General features: G+C 43.4%; 1 protein-coding gene across 2 annotated transcripts in view; it reads left to right on the forward strand.

Annotated features, from left to right (window-relative positions):
* The first annotated feature begins 9,894 nt into the window (after window positions 1–9,894).
* The window catches only part of LOC111956885 (serine/threonine-protein kinase STK11), a 32,110-nt gene continuing 17,066 nt past the window's right edge, over window positions 9,895–24,938 (forward strand). Inside the window, exons 1-6 of one of the 2 annotated variants that reach the window (XM_023977582.2) lie at window positions 9,895–10,629; window positions 15,882–15,965; window positions 17,471–17,560; window positions 19,017–19,149; window positions 19,842–19,978; window positions 20,544–20,671. In XM_023977582.2, the coding sequence (XP_023833350.1) occupies window positions 10,346–10,629; window positions 15,882–15,965; window positions 17,471–17,560; window positions 19,017–19,149; window positions 19,842–19,978; window positions 20,544–20,671 (856 nt within the window). In that variant the 5' untranslated portion in view covers window positions 9,895–10,345. Of the gene's footprint in view, window positions 10,630–15,881; window positions 15,987–17,470; window positions 17,561–19,016; window positions 19,150–19,841; window positions 19,979–20,543; window positions 20,672–24,938 lie in introns of both variants that reach the window. The other variant, XM_070436556.1, reaches the window with a different exon arrangement.

The following is a 24,938-nucleotide window of genomic DNA, read 5'->3' on the forward strand; positions in this document are numbered from 1 at the left end:
CACACATGCATACATACATAGTGGATGGAATAAGTACCCAATTGTCATACTTGAGTAAAAGTAAAGATACCTTAATAGAAAAGGACTCAAGTGAAATTCCCCCAGTAAAATACTACAAGAGTAAAAGTCAAAAAATATTTGGTTTTAAATATACTTAAGTAAATGTAATTGCTAAAATATACTTTTTTTTATTATTTACGAGTAGCCAGGAGCACACTCCAACACTCAGACATAATTTACAAACAATGCATGTGTGTTTAGTGAGTCCATCAGATCAGAGGCAGTAGGGAGGACCAGGGATGTTCTCTTGGTAAGTGTGTGAATTTCACAATTTTCCTGTCCTGCTTGCTAAGCATTCAAAATGTAATGAGTACTTTTGGGTGTCATGGAAACTTTATGGAGTAAAAAGTACATTATTTTATTTAAGAATGTAGTAAAAGTTGTCAGAAATATATATAGTAAAGTACAGATACTTAAGTAGTACTTTAAAGTATTTTTACTTAAGTACTTTAAACAACTACACAAACAATTTGAATGAAGATTTTTTTWAAATCAGTTTGAAGGTAATGAATGGCTTTGAAGTTAGTTATTTCTGTACATGGTTTTGCTATGGTTGTTGTACATCGTAAATGCAACAAATGTAAAATGCTTCACTGCAAACAATAAAAAATATATACACTGAACAAAAATATAAATGCAACAGGCAACAATTTCAAAGATTTTACTGAGTTTTTCAAAGATTTTACAATTTATCGGTCAATTGATATAAATGCATTAGGCCCTATTGGATGGATTTCACATGACTGGGACTACAGATATGCATCTGTTGGTCACAGATACCTTAAAAAAAAATAGGGGTGTGGATGAGAACCAGTCAGTATCTGGTGTGACCACCATTCAACTCATGCAGTGACACATCTCTTTCGCATAGAGTTGCTCAGGCTGTTGATTGTTGAATATTGTCCCACTCTTCAATGGCTGTGCGAAGTTGATGGATATTGGCGGGAACTGGAACACGCTGTCATACACGTCGATCCAGCGCATCCCAAACATGCTCAATGGGTGACATTTCTGGTATGTATGCAGGCCATGGAAGAAGTGGGACATTTTCGGCTTCCAGGAATTTTGTGCAGATCCTTGTGACATGAGGTTGTGCATTATGGTGAAACATGAGGTGATGGCACGACGTTGGGCCTTAGGATCTCATCACGGTATCTCTATGCGTTCAAATTGCCATTGATAAAATAGAATTGTGTTCGTTGCCCTTAGTTTATGCCTGCCCATACCATAACCCCACCAACACCATGGGGCACTCTTCACAACATTGACATCAGCAAACCGCTCGCCCATACGACGGCATACACGACGTCTGCGATTGTGAGGCCGGTTGGACATYCTGCCAAATTCTCTTAAACAATGTTGGAGCAGGCTTATGGTAGATACATTAATATTAAATTGTCTGGCAACAGCTCAGGTGGACATTACTGCAGTCAGCATGCCAATTGCATGCTCCCTCAAGACATGAGACATCTGTGGTGTTGTGTGACAAAACTGCACATTTTAAAGTGGCCTTTTATTGGCCCCAGCATAAGGTGCACCTGTGTAATGATCACACTGTTTAAACAGCTTCTTGATATTCCACACCTGTCAAGTGGATGGATTATCTTGGCAAAGGAAAAATGCTCACAAACAGGGATGAAAACAAAATTAAAGAAAAATAAGRTTTTTGTGCATATGGAACATTTATGAGATATTTTATTTCAGCTCATGAAACATGGGACCAACACTTTACATGTTGCGTTTATATTTTTGTTCAGTATATCTTGATTGTGTAGTAGTGGAGTATTTTTGTAGCTGATCAGTTCCCTCTGGTGTTGACTTGTGGAAAAACTGATTTTAGTCTATGATTTAAATTTGGGTAAACTCCAATTCCACAGTGTTGATCAGATAAATATATTTATTTACAAGATAAACTGAATGTCCATTACATAGTATGTCTAAAACACTTAGCCTTCTGTTAGTGAAAATGTTTCTTTCAACGAGCAAATAGCAAGTTTGTACTTGCAAGTAGCACATTTACATTATTGTACAGCATTGCAGGGGTGAAAGGAGAAATGGTTGAAATAAATGTATAATTAAGTAATAAGGCCCGAGGAGTTGTGGTATATGGCGCAACGCGGAGTGCCTGGACACAGCCCTTAGCCGTGGTATATTGGCCATATACCACAAACCCCAGAGGTGCCTTATTGCTTTTATAAACTAGTTACCAACGTAATTAGAGCAGTAAAAATAAATGTTTTGTCATACCCATGGTATACAGCCTGAAATACCACGGCTGTGAGCCAATCAGCACTCAGGGCTCGAACCACCCAGTTTATAATGTGTAATAGAGGTACACCTGGGTTGCGTTCAGCAGTAGGCAACATTTTAAACATTCAAATAGAAAAATACCATGTAGAACAAACATGCCTAAGACATGTAGAATAAGGAATCTCAATGGCTCTTTTCGTGGCATTTCTATCTGCAATGTTCAACAGTGTTTGGCTACTGAACGTGGCCCTGATGCCCATCTTATCCTGGGGTTGAAGAGTTGATAACCCTGGTAGGGTGTCCTCGAAATCCTGCAACCTCATCCAGAGGCGTCATGCCCATATGGGGCAAAGGGGCACATGCCTTCTCAAATTTGGCCTGTTTAAAAAATAATAAATATAGTTGAAGTCGGAAGTTTACATACACCTTAGCCGAATACATTTAATCTCAGTTTTTCACAATTCATGACATTTAATCCAAGTAAAAACTCCCTGTTTTAGGTCAGTTAGGATCACCACTTTATTTTAAGAATGTGAAATGTCAGAATAATAGAGAGAATGATTTATTTCAGCTTTTATTTCTTTCATCACATTCCCAGTGGGTCAGAAGTTTACATACACTCAATTAGTATTTGGTAGCATTGCCTTTAAATTGTTTAATTTGGGTCAAACGTTTCGGGGAGACTTCCACAAGCTTCCCACAATAAGTGATTGATTTTTGGCCCATACTCTTGACAGACCTGGAGTAACTTAGTCAGGTTTGTAGGCCTCCTTGCTCACACATGCTTTTTCAGTTCTGCCCACAAATTCTATGGGATTGAGGTCAGGGCTTTGTGATGGCCACTCCAATACCTTGTCTTTGTTGTCCTTAAGCCATTTTGCCACAACTTTGGAAGTATGCTTGGGTCATTGTCCATTTGGAAGACCCAATTGCGACCAAGCTTAACTTCCTGACTGATGTCTTGAGATGTTGCTTCAATATATCCACCAAATTGTCCTCCCATATCCAGTCAATTTTGTGAAGTGCACCAGTCCCTCCTGCAGCAAAGCACCCCACAACATGATGCTGCCACCCCCGTGCTTCATGGTGGGGATGGTGTTCTTGGCTTGCAAGCCTCCCCCTTTTTCCTCCAAACATAACGATGGCCATTATGGCCAAACAGTTCTCTTTTTGTTTCATCAGACCAGAGGACATTTCTCCAAAAAGTACGATCTTTGTCCCATGTGCAGTTGCAAACCGTAGTCTGGCTTTTTTATGGCGGTTTTGGAGCATTGGCTTCTTCCTTGCTGAGCGGCCTTTCAGGTTATGTTGAAACAGGACTCGTTTTACTGTGGATATAGATACTTTTGTACCTGTTTCCTCCAGCATCTTCACAGCGTCCTTTGCTGTTGTTCTAGGATTGATTTGAACTTTTCTCACCAAAGTACATTCACCTCTAGGAGACAGAACACATCTCCTTCCTGAGTGGTATGACGGCTGCGTGGTCCCATGGTGTTTATACCTGCGTACTATTGTTTGTACAGATGAGCGTGGTACCTTCAGGCATTTGGAAATTACTCCCAAGGATGAACCAGACTTGTGGAGGTCTCCAATATTTTTTCTGAGGTTTTGGCTGATTTTTATTTGATTTTCCCATGATGTCAAGCAAAGAGGCACTGAGTTTGAAGGTAGGCCTTGAAATACAGCCACAGGTACACCTCCAATTGACTCAAATGATGTCAATTAGCCTATCAGAAGCTTCTATAGCCATGACATCATTTTCTGGAATTTCCCAAGCTGTTTAAAGGCACAGTCAACTTAGTGTATATAAACTTCTGACCCACTGGAATTGTGATACAGTGAATTATAAGTGAAATAATCTGTCTGTAAACAATTGCACAAAGTAGATGTCCTAACCAGCTTGCCAAACTATAGTTTGTTAACAAGAAATTTGTGGGGTGGTTGAATAACAAGTTTTAATGACTCCAACCTAAGTGTATGTAAACTTCCGACTTCAACTGTATACAGTTTCAGTCAAAAGTTTGGACACACCTAATCATTCAAGGGTTTTTCCTTATTTTTACATTGTAGAATACTAGTGAAGACGTCAACACAATGAAATAACACATATAGAATCATGTATTAACCACAAAAGTGTTAAACAGATTTAAATATATTTTATATTTGAGATTCTTCAATATCTTGCCTTGATGACAGCTTTACAMCTTTACAGCTTTACAAACTCTTGGCATTCTCTCACCTGGAATGCTTTTCCAACAGTCTTGAAAGAGTTACATACATATATTTAGATCTGTTTAATTGGGATTGGTGTACCGCTAGCGTTCCACTACGACAACATGAAATTGCAGAGCGCAAAATTTTAAATACAAGAATTGTAATATTAAACATTCATGAAAATACAAGTGTCTTACATCGTTTAAAAGCTTAACTTCTTGTTAATCCAACCGCGTTGTCAGATTTCAAAAAGCTTTACGGCGAAAGCATACCATGCGATTATCTGAGGACAGCGCCCCACATACACCAGCATTTAAAACATTTTTCAAACCAGCAGAGGCGTCACAAAAATCAGAAATAGCGTTAAAATAAATCACTTACCTTTGAAGATCTTCCTCTGTTTGCAATCCCAAGGGTTCCAGCTACACAACAAATGGTTGTTTTGTTCGATAAAAAGTCCTTCTTTTATATCCAAAAAAAGTCAGTTTACTTGGCGCGTTTGATTCAGTATGCGTTTGATTCAAATGCAAATTAATGACTTAAAAATCATACAATGTGATTTTCTGGATTTTTCGTCTCTCACGTTGAAGTGTACCTATTATAAAAATTACAGACCTCTACATGCTTTGTAAGTAGGAAAACCTGCAAAATCGGCAGTGTATCAAATACCTTTTCTCCCCACTGTATATATATATATATTTTTTTTTTAAATGTATTTTTGGGGGGGTTGTTTCTCTGTAATATTACTAGCCACCTAGCAATTTTATGAAGTTTGCTTTTGCTAGCCCGGATAGGTTCCCAGTCTCCCAACCTCATAACTAGCTACCAAGAAGCCATTTAAGGCTATCAATCAAGTTAGAGGGCTCCCGAGTGGCGTAGCAGTCTAAGGCACTGCATCTCAGTGCTAAGAGGTGTCACTAAAGACCCTGGTTCAAATCCAGGCTGTATCACATCTGGCCGTGATTGGGAGTCCCATAAGGTGGCGCACAATCGGCATGGGCTGGGCTGGGGTAGGCTGTCATTGTAAATAAGAATTTGTTCTTAACTGATTTGCCTAGTTAAATAAAAATAGAGTAGCTAGCTTGTCTATCTTAGCTGGCAAGGTTGGTAGACCTTAGAAAAGCAAGCAACAACTAAATGTACTGAATAAGACAGTCTATTACCCAGAGATGCAGAGGAGCATATTTCATTTCTTTAAAAAAATAAACACCAGTCAGGAGGATACAGACCGCTCCAGAGGTATGCTTAGTTATGCTGAAAAATACACTTTTATAAAGCATAGAATTAACACTAGTGTAAAGTACTTAAATCGTTTTTTGGGGTATCTGTACTTTACTATTTATATTTTTGACTACTTTTACTTCACTACATGCCTAAAGAAAATGTTAAACTTTTTACTTCATACATTTTCTCTGACACCCAAAAGTACTCATTACAAATCATCAATAATCAAGAGAACATCCCTGGTTATCCCTACTGTTTCTGATCGGGCGGACTCACGAAACACAAATGRTTCGTTTGTAAATTATGTCCGAGTGTTTGAGTGTGCCCCTGGCTATCTGTAAAAAAATGAACTAGTGTCATGGCCGTTGAAAGAAGTGGACCAAGGTGCAGCGTTGTGGGCGTACATTTATCTTTTTATTTAAAATGTCCACAACAAACAAAAACCACCGTTAAGCTTACAGTGCAATAGTGCCACAAACAAAGTTAACTTCCCACACTGAAAGGAGGGAAAAGGGCTACCTAAGTATGGTTCCCAATCAGAGACAACGATAGACAGCTGTCCCTGATTGAGAACCATACCCAGCCAAAACATAGAAATAAAGAAACATAGAAAACAAAACATAGAATGCCCACCCCAAAATCACACCCTGACCAAACCAAATAGAGACATAAAAAGGCTCTCTAAGGTCAGGGCGTGACAACTAGGGAATTTTAAACAATTTATACTTTTACTTTTGATACTTAAGTATATTTTAGCAATTGCATTTATTTTTGATACTTAATAAGTATATTTACAACCAAATACTTTTAGACTTTTACTTAAGTAGTATTTTACTGGGTGACTTTCACTTTTACTTGAGTTGTTTCTATTTAGGTATCTTTAATTTTACTCAAGTATGACAATTGGGTACTTTTTCATCCACTGAGAATTAAGCATAATGATTATGGATTTAGATTGCAGGAAAAAGCTGTTTCAGGTGTTTTAAAAATGCCAAATGATCCTACTTCCGGACCACCCGCCAGCCTTCCTCAAGTACTTTATGCCCCCTCAGATTTTTGGGGTGCATGACACCCCAGACCTCATCCTCATATGTACCCCTTACATCCAGGTATGGGGGGGGGGGGGTTATCCTATAACTCCTAACTGATCAGCCCCAGCGTTTGGCAGCCACGGTGGTCCTCTAATGAGGAGGGTAACAGATCTGTGAAATCAGAGCTTCAGTTTGATATTCCCTGGGGTTTACAGCGGTTAAATATAACCCAGATCGGTCAGCTAAGCAAAAAATGGTTGGCCTCTGAGGCTGTGGTAGCTGGATACTTGTGTAGTGGGACAGGGTTGGTCAGTATGCAGTCAGTGCGGAAAGCAGGTCAACACCACTGACTGCACTGCTGTGACCTGACATAGGGCTGTGTTCAGGATTACCTAAAACTGAACATCAAGAATTACATCAACAGTAATTAAAGCACCCCTGGGTGTTTTTGTTCCTGAGTGTTTGTATTCATATCAAATCAAATTTTATTTGTCACATGCACCAAATACACCATTGCATCTAGAGTGAAACGCTTACTTAAAAGCCCTTAACCAACAATGCAGTTTTAAGAAAATAGAGTTTAAGAAAATATTTACTAAATAAAGTTACAAAAATAATTGTAAAAAGTCACACAATAAAATAACAATAATGATGCTATATACAGGGGGTACCGGTACCGAGTCAATATGCAGGGGTACAGGTTAGTCGAGGTKATTTGTACATATAGGTAGGGGTAGAGTGACTATGCAAAGATGATAAACAGCGAGTGGTGCAGTGGTCTAAGGCACTGTAGTAGTGCTAGAGGCGTCACTACAGACCATGCTTTGATTCCAGGCTGTATCACAACCGGCCATGATTGGGAGTCCCATAGGGCGGCGCACAATTGGCCCAGCGTTGTATGGGTTAGGGTTTGGCTGTCATTGTAAATAAGAATTTGTTCTTAACTGACTTGGCTAGTTAAATAAAGGATAAATAAAATAGCAGCAGTGTAAAAACAAGGGTGGGGGGGGGTCAATGCAAATAGTCCGGGTGGCCATTTGATTAATTGTTCAGCAGTCTTTTGGACCTAGACTTGGCGCTCCGGTACCGCTATCTTATATTTGTGATTGGTTTAGAAGAAATAGATTACACCCTTACAGAACACATGAAATGCAATTTCTTTGGGGGATTTTATTTGTGGTGATTTGATATGTGCATATTTGTGTCCCTAATCTGGCCTAGGTTGTTAAATTTGTTGCAGTGCTCAATTAGTTTTTCTTTAACCCCTAACAGTAGCTCTAGGACATATTAAAAGACAAAGTACATTTTGTGAAGGCTGTGAGTGTGAAATAATAATAAATAAAATAGTCTGGGACAATGTAGACGAGAGGTTGGCTTTCATTCAACTGGAGCATATATACAGTACCTATTGATAGTCAAAGGGCTGGAGAGAGGGGGGTGGTAAACAAGATGGCGGCAACCTGATAGCAGCTGCATCAATAATAGCAAACCTCATATTTATGCAGACAGAGACAAATAAAACACTACATAACATCTGTCGATAGAGTCTGGATGTTAAGGTGAGACCCGTTACCACAAAATGCTGACATTTAGCTAGCATAACTACCATCCACTTTAATCTGTATTTAGCCGTTAGCTCCTGCCGGGTAGCTAGGTAGAAAGGATATAACGTCGTTACTGTACTTCTTACTTGCTAGTAACTTTGTCCGATTTTAAACATAGCCTAACTACATAGCTAGCTAACGAAATACCCATTGCATACAGTTAGACGAGTTATCTGGTTAGCTAGAATGAAATTGTAAATTCGTGCGAGAGTTCGGGAAGATTGGAGTTAAGGTTTGACACCTAGATTAAATTAGTTTTATATAGGATATTCGGTGTTTTCTCTTGTCGATAGCTATTGGACTCAAAAATGCCATGACTATGAAGATGGTATATTCTGAATCGGGATGGATGAGAACAATTCACATCTTTAAAAATAATAGTATGACTTTGGATTTCAATCTTSAATAGCTTTTCCACAAAGCGTGCCATGACTGATAATGATATATTCTGAATCAGGGGAGGATGGTCAAAAATCCACCGCTTTTTGTGCTCCTGAGTGCCGCAGCGGTTTAAGGCACTGCATCTCAGTGCAAGAGGTGTCACTACAGTCCCTGATTTAGTCCCACTACAGTCGCCCAGGGTAGGCTGTCATTGTAAATAAGAATTTGTTCTTAACTGACTTTCCTATTTAATTTTTTATTTGGGGGAGGATTGAAAGCCTGAAGATAAAATAAAACTGTCCATTGTCCCCTGACTCATAGGGGGAGACATTGAAATCTGAAATAGTCTAACAAGAAAATAGAGGTGTGGATTGTGCTCAATCCATCCCTGATTCAGAATATAGAATTCATGCTTGGTTCAATATCTATTGACAAGAGACCCGAATATCCAGTATAAAACACATTTTACCTCTACTAACGTTGAGGTGTCAAAAGCGTGTTAGCCGGTTAACTAGCTACAGTGAGTTGGGGAAGGTAGCAAGCTAGCTACTGAAATAATCGGCAAATGGCAAAATACCTGAGGCTAGCTAGCTAACTCCGCTTGGTTGCAAGCTTTTTTTTTAAATGTCCGACAGGCATTCACTGACTGAGTCGTGCAACATAATCGGCTGTCATTCTCTATTAGTCCTTGTTTACTTGCGTTCTGAAATATTGATCTTATGGTTTTAGTATTTTGACACCAGACCAGAAGTATCCTAAAATGCATAGCCAGCCTTGTGGACCTGTAGCTGTCACTCATTTCCTACAAAATGAACATTTAAAATGTTAGTAGGCAAATATCCCTTGATTGCTGAAAGATTTGACTGTTGATTAGCTACATTTTTGACCTACAGGTTCTCTGGAGCAGATCCTGAGTTGCCAACTGGGAAAGACTAGTGGACTCCATAGAAGAGCTGACAATAAATCTAGGACCCAGAGCATAACGATACTAAGGACTGAAATAACTCAGTTAGGTGTGATTGAGTATTTATTGCATCTGTACTTAGATCAAGGCAAACCAATGGGGACCATGGATCGCTACAAGGTTCTATGGCCGTCATGCTTCGCTTGGCTTTGAAACAGGACTGGTTACCTCTCCCTCTGCATGTTGCCATCTCATATCAGATCACGGATGGAGGTGACATGGAGCTAAGCAGCGGAATGTAAACTCAGCCAGACGTCCCACTCTCTGCTCAGTAGCACCTGTCCCACAGCCTGAACTCTCCACAAATCTTTTCACCCTGGACCTTGGCATCGCTGGGTCTTAGTTAACTACCCCACACCACTCTGGAAACCTTTACAGCTAGCCTACATCTTGTTCCCACGAACTGAAACTAACCTCTGTGTTTACAGACCTACTCTATTACAACGTTAACTGTTTCTCTCAATGCCAATGCCTGGCTATACCTCCAATGTCACTTAGTGTTTTCTAATTGAACTGTGTCCCTGAGCCACCAGGATACACAGCCCAAGCTCAAGGCTTACAGTGTCCACTATTTTGGACTGTCTGGAGCACGCTACAGTAACTAAGTTGATTTAACCATGAGTGTCGGGGAGCTGCAGCACCTGGACTATCTGACTGAGAATGAGCTGATGGGCATGGACACGTTCATCCACCGCATCGACTCCACAGAGGTGATATACCAGCCACGCAGGAAGAGGGCCAAGCTGATCGGGAAGTACCTGATGGGAGACCTGTTGGGGGAGGGCTCCTACGGTAAGGTGAAGGAGATGCTGGACTCTGACACGCTGTGTCGCAGGGCCGTCAAGATCCTCAAGAAGAAGAAGCTCAGAAGGATCCCCAATGGAGAGGCCAATGTGAAGAAGTAAGTAGTGGGGTTTTGGGAGGGAGGGAGGGACGGACAGTGGAAGGGAAAGAGGGACGGTGGAAGGGAGGGAGAGGGGATGGAGTGGGGGGGTGTGATGTGGTGGGTTGCTCTTGTGTCACTATGTGATTTTTCACTCTGTCTTCATTTGTCTCTTTCTTGCTCCCTCTCTCTCCTTCCCTCTGATTTGCAATCTTGGTCATGCATCGTCAAGCACAATTGATTAACAACTAATGTCACTGCTATTGGATGATTGTCTGGGTGTAACGCTTTAGATTGTCTCTGATTTATCTTAAGCAGCGTGCATAGCCTACTACTGTATTCACGCCTACAGTGTAGCGTTTTCCCTACGGTGTTACGACCTAACTGTACCATTATTAGCTACCCACGGGTGTACTCCCCTAACATGTCGGTACGGTGTCTACCTACAGTTGTACGGTTTCCCTACGGTGGTCTCCCTACATGTAGTCCGGTTCCTAAGCGGTGGCCCTCAGGCGGTTTTCCCTCCGTGTCTCCCTACAGTGTCTAGTTTTCCCTACGGTGTCTTCCCTCGAGTGTCGGTTTTCCCTACGTGTGTTCCCTACAGTGTCGGTTTTCCCTACGGTGTCTCCACTACAGTGTCGGTTTTCCCTACGGGTTGTGTCTCCCTACCAGTGTCGGTTTCCCTACGGTGTCTCCCTACAGTGTCGGTTTGTTCCCTACAGGTGTCTCCCTACAGTGTAGGTTTTCCCTACGGTGTCTCCCTATGGCGGATTTTTCCTACATTTCTGACTGATATGTCCCCCCGTTAAAAGTGAACTACACTTTGTTTGCATTTCCCCCTCTTCCAATACATCCCCCTCCTCTTCAATACAGCCCCCTCCTCTTTCCAATACAGCCCCCGCCTCCTCTTCCAATAACAGCCCCCTCCCTTCCAATACAGCCCCTCCTCTTCCAATACAGCCCCCCCTCTTCCAATACAGCCCCCTCCTCTTCCAATACAGCCCCCTCCTCTTCCAAATACAGCCCCTCCTCTTCCAATACAGCCCCCTCCTCTTCCAATACAGCCCCTCCTCTTCCAATACAGCCCCCTCCTCTTCCAATAACATCCTCCTCCTCTTCCAATACATCCCACCTCCTCTTCCAACAGCCCCTCCTCTTCCAATACACTCCTCCTCTTCATATACCATCCTCCTCCTCTTCCAATACACCCCTCCTCTTTCCAATACACCCCTCCTCTGCCAAACATCCTCTCCTCTTCCAATACAGCCCCCTCCTCTTCCAATACAGCCCCCTCCTCTTCCAATACCAGCCCCCCCTCCTCCTCTTCCAATACAGCCCCCTCCTCTTCCAATACAGCCCCCTCCTCTTCCAATACAGCCCCCTCCTCTTCCAATACAGCCCCCTCCTCTTCTCAATACAAGCCCCTCCTCTCTCCATACAGCCCCTCCTCTTCCAATACAGCCCCTCCTCTTCCAATACAGCCCCCTCCTCTCTCCAATACAGCCCCCTCCTCTCTCCAATACAGCCCCCTCCTCTTCCAATACAGCCCCCTCCTTCTCAATACAACCCCCTCCTCTTCCAATACACCCCCTCCTCTTCCAATACACCCCTTCCTCTTTCCAATACCCCCCTCCTCTTCCAATACAGCCCCCTCCTCTTCCAATACAGCCCCCTCCTCTTCCAATACAGGCCCCTCCTCTTCCAATAGCCCCCTCCTCTTCCAATACCGCCCCTCCTCTTCCAATACAGCCCCCTCCTCTTCCAATACAGCCCCCTCCTCTTCCAATACAGCCCCCTCCTCTTCCAATACAGCCCCCTCCTCTTCCAATACAGCCCCCTCCCTTCCAATACAGCCCCCTCCTCTTCCAATACAGCCCCTCCTCTTCCAATACAGCCTCTTCCAATACATCCTCTTCCAATACATCCTCTTCCAATACAGCCTCCTCCTCTTCCAATACATCCTCCTCCTCTTCCAATACATCCTCTTCCAATACAGCCCCCTCCTCTTCCAGTACATGGCAGAGCCATAGTTGAAGATGTAAAGGCCTGCATCAGTGCAACCCTTCTTCCCATGATGAAAACACAGTATGTGTTCTCCATTACTGTTCACTCGTCTCATGTTTGTTTTGTTTATCCGAACTCACACGTTGCTCATTCATATTGGGCTTTCATTCTTACAGTGTAGGACAGATCCATGTGTTTAAATATATGGCTTTGGTATGGGCTTACCCCTCAGCCCTCCACTGGTTTTATTCCCAGCATCATTGTGACCCAGAGCCACATATTTAAACGTCCTCTCTAATGGAGACTGAAGTTMTACGCCCGTTGTTTATTTCCTTGATTGTTCTCTTTCTCTCTTCTTTCTCAATTCAAATGGCTTTATTGGCATGGGAAACATTGTCAAAGCAAGTGAAATAGATAATAAACAAAAGTGAAATAAACAAACATTACTCTCACAAAAGTTCCAAAGGAATAGACATTTCATATTCTCTCTCCTCAGTCTCTTTCTATAAATAGTTTTCCTCTCCATCCTCCCTTTCACAGGGACAGCCAAGGTTTTAATCACACAATGGACTTTATTTAATATTCTCCTGTGATGTGCGAGCTAACTGTCAAATGATTTCCCACTGAGYGAAAGTGTTTAGAGAGATGGATGAACAACTTAGTTTTGTTTGCTTTATTGTAAATCGCAGGGTCTCAGTACATATTTTAGGCTTTTTTGTAGAAAACCTTTGCTGTAACAGTGCACGTTTTATTGGTTTGGGTTGCATGTTCTGGTTTGGTTTGATTCAATTACTCTTTTGAATGTGGTTACACTGACTTGATTATGTTAAAATGTTGTCTAGGCTACCCACTGCCAGTGTTATGGAGAATGCAATGCTCTGTCTTGCATTATACTCACACCCTCTTTATCTAAGCAAAGCTTGGCCTGATACTAAGCCACCTCCTGCGTGTCAGGGTGTGAGTTGTTGTGTAGCCTACATGCTGGAGTTTCTCAGTGTTTTGGTGGAAACAGACCAGTACGTCTGTAATATGTGTGTGCATGTCTGTGTAGGTGGGCCCTATCCTATGGGTTTGAGCCTGTGTGAGAGCCATCCTTAGCCTTATAAGGCTCTGGATGCCACAACAGTACTACCCTTAGCCCCTGTCCTCTCTCTCTACACTCACAGCAGCCATCGCATAGCATTCCTGTGTGCCAAACACTTCCTTCTTACACTGCCCGGGGTTGCCACACTATGACCACTCCTGTTGCTTGGGCAACGCCTCCGGAATGCTGAGCCCTGGTTTGGAATGCCACACACGCACATCCCTCTGGACTAGAACTCCTGAGCGGGGGAGGTGTGTTCATTGAGTGATTTCATTGAGTGACTAGCATGTAAAATTCAACCAGTTTGTCATCATAATGAATTAACCGAGAAGGTAATGCAGCTGTAGAATGTAGCCGAAGTCATGTCGAAGCTATTTTTGTAGTCAGTCGATAAATAGTAAACAAGTTTTGTAAAAGTGCAGGTTTCCGTCCTCCAGGACCATCCCACAGAGGGATATTGGATCCACTGCAGATAGACTCTCTCTATGCAGCAGACACAGTGCTTTTAGACAGCAAAAAGCTGACACTGATTTCTGTATTTTCCTAGAGAACAGCAGGGCTGCTCACTCTTGTTGAATGTTTTTAACCTTGAATGGGATAGATGATGCTGCAAAGGTTTATCAATTGCCTTTTTAGTACTAGGAAGTGAAGTGACCACAATTCTCATACACATAGGCCTATAGTTACAGCACCGATGGTCAAGCAAAACAATAACTCATTTTGATTGGTCGTGCTGCTCTTTACTAGTGACTGAAGTTCGTTTTCTTTTACCTGTCTTTTACATGTTCTCCATGACATGTGTGCAATACATTCTCTTGCAATAGTGTTAGTCCATTTTGATGTGTGTGGCAGTGTGCATGTGGGATGTCTCTCTGACTCTGTCGGTAGTGATGCAGTAGTAGTGTGTAAAGCAGAGGACTGGGCCAGCCTGTGACTGCAGGCTAAGATGACACAAACGGACACCGTACAGAGTGAGCTACAGTACAGTGTATAGATTGTGTGAGAGACTGACAGTTCAGACTAGAGAAAGAGGGTGTGTGTTCTACAGTGGGGTCCCCCCTCATTATTATTATTATTATTATTATTATTATTATTTTAATGGAACTCAGTCTGGCTTTAAACTTACTCTTGAAAGTTGTAATAGTAGAATGCACAAAGTGCAATCTAGAAATTGTGTAGTGTATCACCAGTTCCTCTTGTCATGTCCATCATTACAGACCTCAGAGAGATTTCTAGTCAGGAAGGTGCACATCAACTAGCCCATGTTAACTGACATTTTAATTATTTAGTTTTTTTAGCCCATAGATATAGTTGTAATTTTAGTCACTCAAATATCCCATGAATACACATTAGACATGGCAATATGTATAGAATTGCAGGAAATAAGCTTTAAACCTGCTAAATTCTCTCCACTAACTACATGGGTGTGAACAGTGAGTCATGAACAGTGCTTGTGCCCATAGAAATAGATGTGGTGCGTACAGGGGGTGTTCCCCAATGCTGGAAGGGGGGCCCCGAGTGGGAAAGTTAGTGAATCTTTGCCCTACATGGCGCTTCAATACACCGTGAGCATCCCCATGCTGTGCAGTGAAACGCTGGCTTAATTCACTTATTACAAGACGTAAGATTTACCGTAAGAGGAGAAAATGTACTCATGAAAATTCCCTTTCAAATGTAGCCGGCATTTCCTTCCTTCCCATTTGAATGGCATGGTTAATTTTAAACACCGAGAGGATTCATTTTAAAAACCAGGCCGGGATGTTCTCTGTGATCTAGACTAAAACATATACACACTGCTGTGTGTGTGTGTGTGTGTGTGTGTGTGTGCGCGCGCGCGCCCTTCATGCAGTGGCTGTATTCATTAGTGGCAGGCAGGCAACTCTGTAGCAGCTCTCAGATGAATGTGGAGTCTCCTGGGGGTTTGTCGTGGTGGTGCTGGGGGGTGACTCTAAACTCCCTTTCCAAGGCCTGTTTACAGATGTGTGTCTATACTGAGCTTGTTGCTATAGCCACCCTAATGCGTCATTCCCGTTTCCTTCTCATTTATTTTTCAGATTTGTGATATTTAGGCAAAGACTGTAAAGTCACTCTGTTCATCTTACAATGTGATTTTAATTTGTTTTATTTCACCAATGTTTTCGTTGTGATGGATGGTTGAATTTGTAACTTGTTTGTGTTCCAGGGAGATCCAGCTGCTCCGGAGACTTCAGAACAAAAATGTCATCCATTTGGTGGACGTGTTGTACAATGAAGAGAAGCAGAAAATATATTCTTTCTTCCTGTGTGTGTGTACATTTTAAGCACCATTAGTGTGTGTGGAATGTTTGTAAATTGATGAGGGTGGAAAGATTTCCTTATGAATTGTCTACTCCCCTACTTCCTCTCTGTTGAAGTAAACTCTGACACTGTGCAGGCTCTCCTAGCTGTGTGTGTGCCCCTCTATCCTGCAGCAGTGGAGAGAATCTTGATGCAGACATAACTAAGCAGCGAATACTGTCATGACCAGGCATTGCCTGTCTGCACATGCTCTTACTCTTCCTTTCTGTCTGCACACGCTCTTACTCTTCCTTTCTCTGTCTGCACACGCTCTTACTCCTCCTCTCTCTGTCTGCACACGCTCTTACTCTTCCTCTCTCTGTCTGCACACGCTCTTGCTCTTTCTCCCTATCTTACATTTACATGTTAGTCTTTTAACAGATGCTCTCATCCAGAGTGATTTACTTAGTGCATTCATCTTAAGGTGGCTAGGCGAGACAACCACATCAGTCACTCTATTCTGTATCATCCCACTTCTCTTCCCCTACCATATCTACCTAGAGGTTTTCTTGCTAAGATGATATCACATTGATTATGAGCCAAACGATTATACAGCTGCGGCCAAATATATTGGCACCCTTGCACTTTTCTTAAAGGGATACTTCGGGATTTTGGCAATTAATGATATACTTCCCCAGAGGCTCTTTAGTGTAATGACTGAAAGGCTATAGACTTCCAGTCATTTCTCTAATGCTAGTTAGAATTTGAGCTAACGCTAGATAGCYACTTCTTTCAAACTGCACGAGACATAAAAATGGTATCCAAGAGTTCATCTGCCTCTGGGGAAGTAAATAAAGAGCTTCAATGCCACAATCCAGAAGTATGCCTTGTAATAATTTGGTCACCACACCTTGTTAATGGATTTTCAACATGGCAGAAACACATTTTTCTGAACTTTAATTGGCACCCCAGAGATAGTACTTGGTTGCACAGCCTTTTGCCAACATATAACTGCCAACAAATGCTTCTTGTAGCTGTCAATGAGCTTGCTGTGTACCTTCTAGCTTTTCTACTTTTCAGCAGCAGATTGCTCTGCTCTAGTTCTTCAATGTTTGAGGGTGCCCTCCGACTGCTGTTTTCAGATCTCCACAGGTTATGGATAGGATTGAGATCTGGACTTTCACTGGCCACTCCAGAAAAGTGCAAAGGTCCCAACTGCCAATATTTTTGTCCGGAACTGTATCTTGTTTTTGCCTTTTTATACATTTTTCTTGTTCAAAGATAACTCGAATTGCTACTTGCTTAAATCCTTGAAGAAACACACCTAAACAAATAAAACGAGACATATTTAGTTGATTTCCCACTCTGAGCCAGTAACTTTAAATGCATTATGTACAAGGAAAATGTATTTCCTTTTCTGTTGTATTTTAATGGCTGTTTAATATGGCAGTTTGTTTAGTGTGTAAATGCTTCTCATTGGTGTGTTTTGAGAATTCCCTTGACTCCCTGTCTCACGTATATGGTGATGGAGTATTGCGTATGTGGGATGCAAGAAATGCTGGACAGCGTCCCAGAGAAAAGATTTCCAGTATTTCAAGCTCACGGGTAAGTTTCTCACCAGCTCGCTCTATCCTCTCGCTCGCTCTCGCTCTATCCTCGCTCTCGCTCTATCCTCGCTCTCGCTCTATCCTCTCGCCCCGCTCTCGCTCTATCCTCTCGCTCGCTCTCGCTCTATCCTCTCGCCCCTCGCTCGCTCTCGCTCTATCCTCTCGCCCCTCGCTCGCTCTCGCCTCTATCTTCTCGACGCTCTATCCTCTCGCGCATCTATCTCGCTCTCGGCTCTTATCCTCTCGCGCTCTATCGCTTCGCGCTCTATCCTTCGCCTCCTCATGCGCTCGTATCCTCTCGCGCTCTATCCTCTCGCCCCTCTCGCGCTCTATCCTCTCGCCCCTCTCTCGCTCTATCCTCTCGCCCCTTCTCTCGCTCTATCCTCTCGCCCTCCTGCTTCTCGCTCCTATCCTCTCGCCCTCTCTCGCTCTATCCTCTCGCCCTCGCTCGCTTCTATCCTCTCGCCCACCTCTCGCTACTGTCCTCTCGCCCCTCCCTCGCTCTATTCTCGCCTCTCTCGCTCTATCCTCTCTGCCCCTCTCTCGCTCTATCCCTCGCCCTCTCGCCTCTATCCTCTCGCCCCTCTCTCGCTCGTACTCTTCCGCGTCTATCCTCTCTGCGCTCTATCCTCTCCGCGCTCTAGTCCTCTCGCGCTCTATCCTCTCGCGCCTCTTCCTTCTCGCGCTCTATTCTCTCTCTGCGCTCTATCCTCTCGCGCTTCTCTCCCGCTCTATCCTCTCGCGCTCTATCCTCTCGCGCTCTATCCTCTCGCGCTCTATCCTCTCGCGCTCCCTCTCCGCGCTCTATCCTCTCGCCCTCTCTCGCTCTATCCTCTCGCCCCTCTCTCGCTCTATCTCTCGCTCTATCTCTCGCTCTATGCTCTCGCTCTATCCACTCGCCCCTCTCTCGCGCGTATCCTCTCGCCCGCGCCTCTAGTCCCTTGTCCCACCCGCTCTCTCGCTATCCTCTCGCCCCGCGCTCTAGCCCTGTCCTCTCGCTATCCTCTCGCCCCGCGCTCTAGCCCTGTCCCCCCGCTCTCTCGCCCTATCCGTTCTCTCTCTTCCCACTGCTATTATTAGTGTGTGCTTCTGTGCAGAGTCTACTCCCAGGCTAAGTTTAGTGCCAGTATCCAGCAGGACTGCAAACCTCTCCATTGCAGGAATACCTGGTCAATGGACAAATCCCCAGCTGTTAGATGACTGGTGCAGATAGGGAGGTTACACTGATTTTATAGCCACACATTTGAATAAAACACATTAGATTGCTTGGATTGATACGTCATGTAGGGCTGAATTCACACTCTTGTAAATCACTGATGTTGAGGGATTTATGCAAAATAGAAACGTATGCACAGATCTCAAGTTAGGATTCACCATAGAGCTAATGTAGTCTGTCTGTCATGTGTCTGTCTTCTCTGTCTGTCTCTTTCTCTGTTTGTGTGTGTCTCTCTCAGGTACTTTTTACAGCTGTTAGATGGTCTTGAATATTTGCACAGCCAGGGAATCGTTCACAAAGACATTAAACCAGGGAATCTGCTGCTGAACACCGACGGCACGCTCAAGATCTCAGACCTGGGCGTGGCAGAGGTGAGAGATCAAATATAATTTACCTCTATTACCAACTATTAGGGACATACAGGTAACTGCCAAAATAAAGGAAACACTAGTAAATGAGGGTTCTGGTGGCTCTGTTCTGGTGTGGGGTCTGTTTTCCTGGCATGGTTAAGGTCCACTCAACCCCTTAGAGGGCAAGGTAAACGCCAATAAATACACAGCCATTCTGAGTGATCACCTTCAGCCCTATGGTGATTAGTTTCTATCCTGATGAGTGGTTTCTTCCAGGATGACAATGCCCCCACAGGGCACAAGTGGTCACTGAATGGTTTGATGAGCATGTAAACCATATGCCATGGCCGTCTGTCACCAGATCTAAACACTTATAGGAGATTCTAGAGCGATGCCTGAGACAGCGTTTTCCACCACCATCAACAAATTATGGAATTTCTCGTGGAATAATGGCGTCGCATCCCTCCAATAGAGTTCCAGACACTTGTAGAATCTATGCCAAGGCACATTGAAGCTGTTCTGGATCATGGTGGCCCAACGCCTTATTGACACTTTATTAGGTGTTTCCTTTATTTTGGCAGTTACCTGTACATGTTCTTAACTAAAGTGTGCAGACGGCATTCTTCACTCTCTCTGATTGCTCATGCTGATTGTGAGCTTATTCTTTCTCCCTACCTCGCTCTTATATATATTCTTCCCCCTCTCTCCGCCAGGCTCTGCACCCGTTTGCGAAGGATGACACGTGTCGTACAAGTCAGGGCTCGCCAGCGTTTCAGCCCCCCGAGATCGCCAACGGCCTGGACACGTTTTCAGGGTTCAAAGTGGACATCTGGTCTGCAGGCGTCACACTGTGCGTAATGGCTATTGCACTGTCCACGCCCCCCTCTGACCATGACCCCCAGCCCCCCTCTGAACATGACCCCCAGCCCCCCTCTGAACATGACCCCCAGCCCCCCTCTGACCATGACCCCCAGCCCCCCTCTGACCATGACCCCCAGCCCACCTCTGACCATTGTCCCCAGCCCACCTCTGACCATGACCCCCAGCCCCCCTCTGACCATGACCCCCAGCCCCCCTCTGACCATGACCCCCAGCCCACCTCTGACCATTGTCCCCAGCCCACCTCTGACCATGACCCCCAGCCCCAAACACTTTGTGTTGATCTGAAAGGATGACAAATGATAACAGCCTAGTGTCATCTAGTGCTTTGATGACCATTCTGTTGATCTTCTTTTCAACATCCTTTGTGTTCTTACTCATGGAAACCTGAACATTGCAGGGAGTCTTCGAATGGCTTTTGCTATTTTAATTATGATAATTAGTTATACATAGCTTGTGGTCCATTATAAGATAACATGAAGTCTCAAACTCATGGTGTGTAATATCGTGCCTGTTTTCACTTTTCCCTGCCGTAGATACAACATTACAACGAGTCTATATCCGTTCGAAGGGGACAACATCTATAAGCTATTTGAGAACATTGGGAAGGGAGACTACAGTGTTCCTGAGGAGTGTGGCCCCTCCCTGTCAGACCTATTGCAAGGTGAGGCTGACCATGATGACTGACATAGCTGTTCATTCAGCTCATCACTTTACACTGCACTCCGTCAAAGTGGATCACTCCGGTCATGGAGAGCTTTCTTCCAGGTCAACTTCAACGACCCAATGCAGTTCCTCATGGTCTAGATGGAAGATCATCTGAATGTTACTGCTGGGCTGGAGGGGGGAAAACAGCACACTGCTATTTATCCATCCTTCTGCGTTAGTCAGGGGAGTCACTGGACTAGACTGAGAAATGCCCTGTGGCGTTGTCTGAGCTTGTCCAGTAGATGGCACCATGACGTTGACTCTGTCATAATCTGAGGCCTGTAATCTATGCAGAATGCATTAGTGGAATAATAGGGTGTTCTCAGGGCAGGCCTGGTTACAGCTAGATATGTTCACGCTTTTCTTGACCTAAATCTCCTAACCTGCCATGTGAATTCTCCTAACCTGCCATGTGAATTCTCCTAACCTGCTGCAAAGAGTTACTTCTGCTAGCCTAAACCGGCGTGTCTGCCCTGAGAACAGTGTAACACGATACTCCATAACCTGCACTCTATTGAAATTCCTCTGCACACTCTTCCATTGATATAGGAACAGCAGTGGACTATTAAAATGGCCTCGGCAAAGGACAGATGTATATTCACCTAACCTCTGCAGTCACTAAACTAGCTCCACTGCTTGTAGCCCTGCACTTAAAGTTGTGACTATGCATGGGCATACTGTACAACCACAGACAATGAGATTTGGCCTTGGGGACTTCAGTGATAAAAGGGATATTTTATTCAGAGAAGAGGAATGTAAGGACACCTTGTGGTGCAGTCTAGATGCTTCGAAGTGAAATAAACTAGAAATGGTACGCTGGAAACCGAGAAATCATATATTTATTTATTTTTATTGGTGTTCAGTAAGATCTATTTCATCCTTGTGACGTGTAGAAGTGTGTATGCACAGTAGTATTTTTATTACATTAAAAGCCTCAAAGTAGTGATTATCTAGGCATGCTAGAAAGGACTGAATCACTTTCTAACCACAGGCACAGTTGATCTGATTGGTATTGAAGGGATTAGGGCATTAGGTTAATAGCAATGGGTAGCGTAGGAGTGGGTAAAGGTTTTCCTCTGAAGCAGAAGAGCCTTGCCTGCAACGCTCATCATAGCTTTCCAATAAGACCCACACACATCTTGTGAACGAGACTAGATTCAGAATGGAATCGTTTTCATCGTCAAACTTCTTTCTAGTCAAAGCAATGCTTGATCTACAATGAAAGCTTATCAATAGTCGTAGAAAACGGGTTTCTGTTGCTTTAGGCAGCTCTGTCATTGGCTGCGGAGGTCCATTTCCTCTTGACGTGTGTCGTATGTATAGGTGTGTGTCTGGTGACGCAGCCCAGGTCTGAGAGCTAGCCTGCAATTACCGTCTCTAAAATAAGCTCCCTGCCTGGCACAAAAGGTGTCCTTCAGCACGCCCATGAATACCATCAGCACGCATGGCGTACTTCAAATGTACAATGCATTAAGCGCTGCATCACTGATGACGCAGAAGTATTTMTAAAAAWTTTTTTACCCCTTTTTCTCCCCAGTTTTGTGATATCCAATTGGTAGATAGTCTTGTCCCATCGCTGCAACTCCCATACGGACTCTGGAGAGGTGAAGMTCGAGAGCCGCGCGTCCTCCAAAACACGACCCTGCCAAGCCGCACTGCTTCTTGACACACTGCTCGCTTAATCCGGAGGCCAGTTGTACCAATGTGTCGGAGGAAACACCGTACACCTGGCGATCGTGTCCGTGTGCATGCGCCTGACCCGCCACAGGAATTGCTAGTGCGTGATGGGACAAGGACATCCCGGCCGGCCAAACCCTTCCCTAACCCGGATGACACTGGGCTAATTGTGCGTCGCCTCATGGGTCTCCCAGTCGCGTCCAGCTGCGACACAGCCCGTTATCGAACCAGGAGCAAAAGTCATTTTTGAAGATGTGAATTACTGCTTTAGTGTAGGCTAGCGTTGAATATTTTCCCGGTATTTTAGAAATGTTCCATCCCGAGAATAAATAACTTTTCTCAGAGGTAAACCGGTATTTCCCAACAAAACCGGAAGTGTCATTCAAAAGCATTATAAAGCATATAAATATATTTGGATTTGATTAGAGCTTTGATCAACATGAACATTCAAGTTGGTTGCTAGCTGAGCCTGATGAACCATATATCAAATACATTTTTTGAGCCCTACATAAATGACATTGTAATGAGCCCAAGCCCAGATGATTGTGCAGTTATCAAATACATATATGATATAGGCTGCTACACATAAACTGTATTATATGGACTGAAATTAGACCCATCATTCAAACCATAATAAAGTAGGGAGAGAACATGTGATTCTGGTGCAGCAAAGTTACAAGTATAGGCTAGCAAATTTGATTTTAAATGTGGAAATATATGGCCTATTTTTATAATTAATAGGCTGACCCATATTTCCCCTAATGTTATTAGCTACCTCTTTCTCTCTCTGTTGCTTCATTCCTTCCTCACTTTCAACAGTTTAAATTAAATATGTTTTGTCGTCCTTATCTTAATCATTCTAATGACATCAATGAATAATATAATTAGATGCAGAAGGCTTTCACTTTTCATCACGAAGATTGATTGAATGGTTATGGGTCTGAACAAATAACTGCTATAGCCTATACCCATCATGTGTCCGCTCTTCTTTGAAACTACCTGTGAGTTCTATTGGCTGCTGTATTCAACATTCAGCAAAAAAGAACTTGCGTCCCTGTTCAAATAGTCTTGGTGTAAGAAATGCTAAAAAAAAGAAAGTCAAGCAACCTATAGCTTTTCTTACATGAGACTGACTGCAAGAGCTAAGGAGAGGCCATGGGAGAACAGGTGCTTGCATGTTGCGTAAGAGACAGAGGCTACAAGTCAGAAGCTTATTATTCATAGCCCATTATTAATTAGCTAAATATAAGGTTAATACTGCATAGAATGTATTACCTGAAATAGGTAGGCTAGGATCTCGCTCTCTCTCGCGCTCGCCCTCTCTCGCGCTCGCCCTCTCTCGCGCTCGCCCTCCTATACACACAGTCACAAGTTTGGACACACCTAAGTTTTTTTTAAATTTAACATTGTAGAATAATAGTGAAGACCTAAACTATGAAATAACACACATGGAATCATGTAGTAACCAAAAAAGAGTTAAACATATCAAAATATATTTGAGATTCTTCAAAGTAGGCACCCTTTGCCTTGACAGCTTTGCACACTCGGCATTCTCTCAACCAGCTTCATGAGGTTGTTACCTGGAATGCATTTCAATTAAAAGGTGTGCCTTAAGTTAAATTGTGGATTTTTTTTCCTTATTGTGTTTGAGCCAATCAGTTGTGTTGTGACAAGGTAGGGGTGGTGTACAGAAGATAGCCCTATTTGGTAAAAGACCGAGTCCATATTATGGCAAGAACAGCTCAAATAAGCAAAGCGAAACGACAGTCCATCATTACTTTAAGACATGAAGGTCAGTCAATCTGGAAAGTTTCAAGAACTTTTAAAGTTTCTTCAAGTGCAGTCGCAAAAACCCTCAAGCGCTATGATGAAACTGTCTCTCATGAGGACCGCCACAGGAAAGGAAGACCCGAAGTTCATTAGTTAAATGCACCTCAGATTGCAGCCCAAATAAATGCTTCACAGAGTTCAAGTAAGACACATCTCAACATCAACTGTTCAGAGGAGACTGAGTTAATCAGGCCTTCATGGTTGAATTGCTGCAAAGAAACCACTACTAAAGGACACCAATAATAAGAAGAGACTTGCTTGGGCCAAGAAACACTAGCAATGGACATTAGACCGGTGGAAGTCTGTCCTTTGGTCTGAGACCAAATTTGAGATTTTTGGTTCCAACCGCCGTACCTTTGTGAGACGCAAAGTAGGTGAACAGATGATCTCCGTATGTATAGTTCCCACCGTGAAGCATGGAGGAGGAGGTGTGGTGGTGCTTCGTTGAAGACACTGTGTTTTATTTAGAATTCAAGGCATTACTACCACAGCATTCTGCAGCGATACGCCATCACATCTGGTTTGCGCTTAGTCCCACTATCATTTGTTTTTCAATAGGACAATGACCCAAAACACACCTCCAGGCTGTGTAAGGGCTATTTGACCAAGGAGAGTGATGGAGTGCTGGATCAGGTGACCTGGCCTCCACAATCACCCGACCTCAACCCAATTGGGATGAGTTGGACCGCAGAGTGAAGGAAAAACAGCCAACAAGT

Source organism: Salvelinus sp. IW2-2015, linkage group LG32 (genome assembly GCF_002910315.2).
Source record: "Salvelinus sp. IW2-2015 linkage group LG32, ASM291031v2, whole genome shotgun sequence".
Lineage (NCBI taxonomy): Eukaryota > Metazoa > Chordata > Actinopteri > Salmoniformes > Salmonidae > Salvelinus > Salvelinus sp. IW2-2015.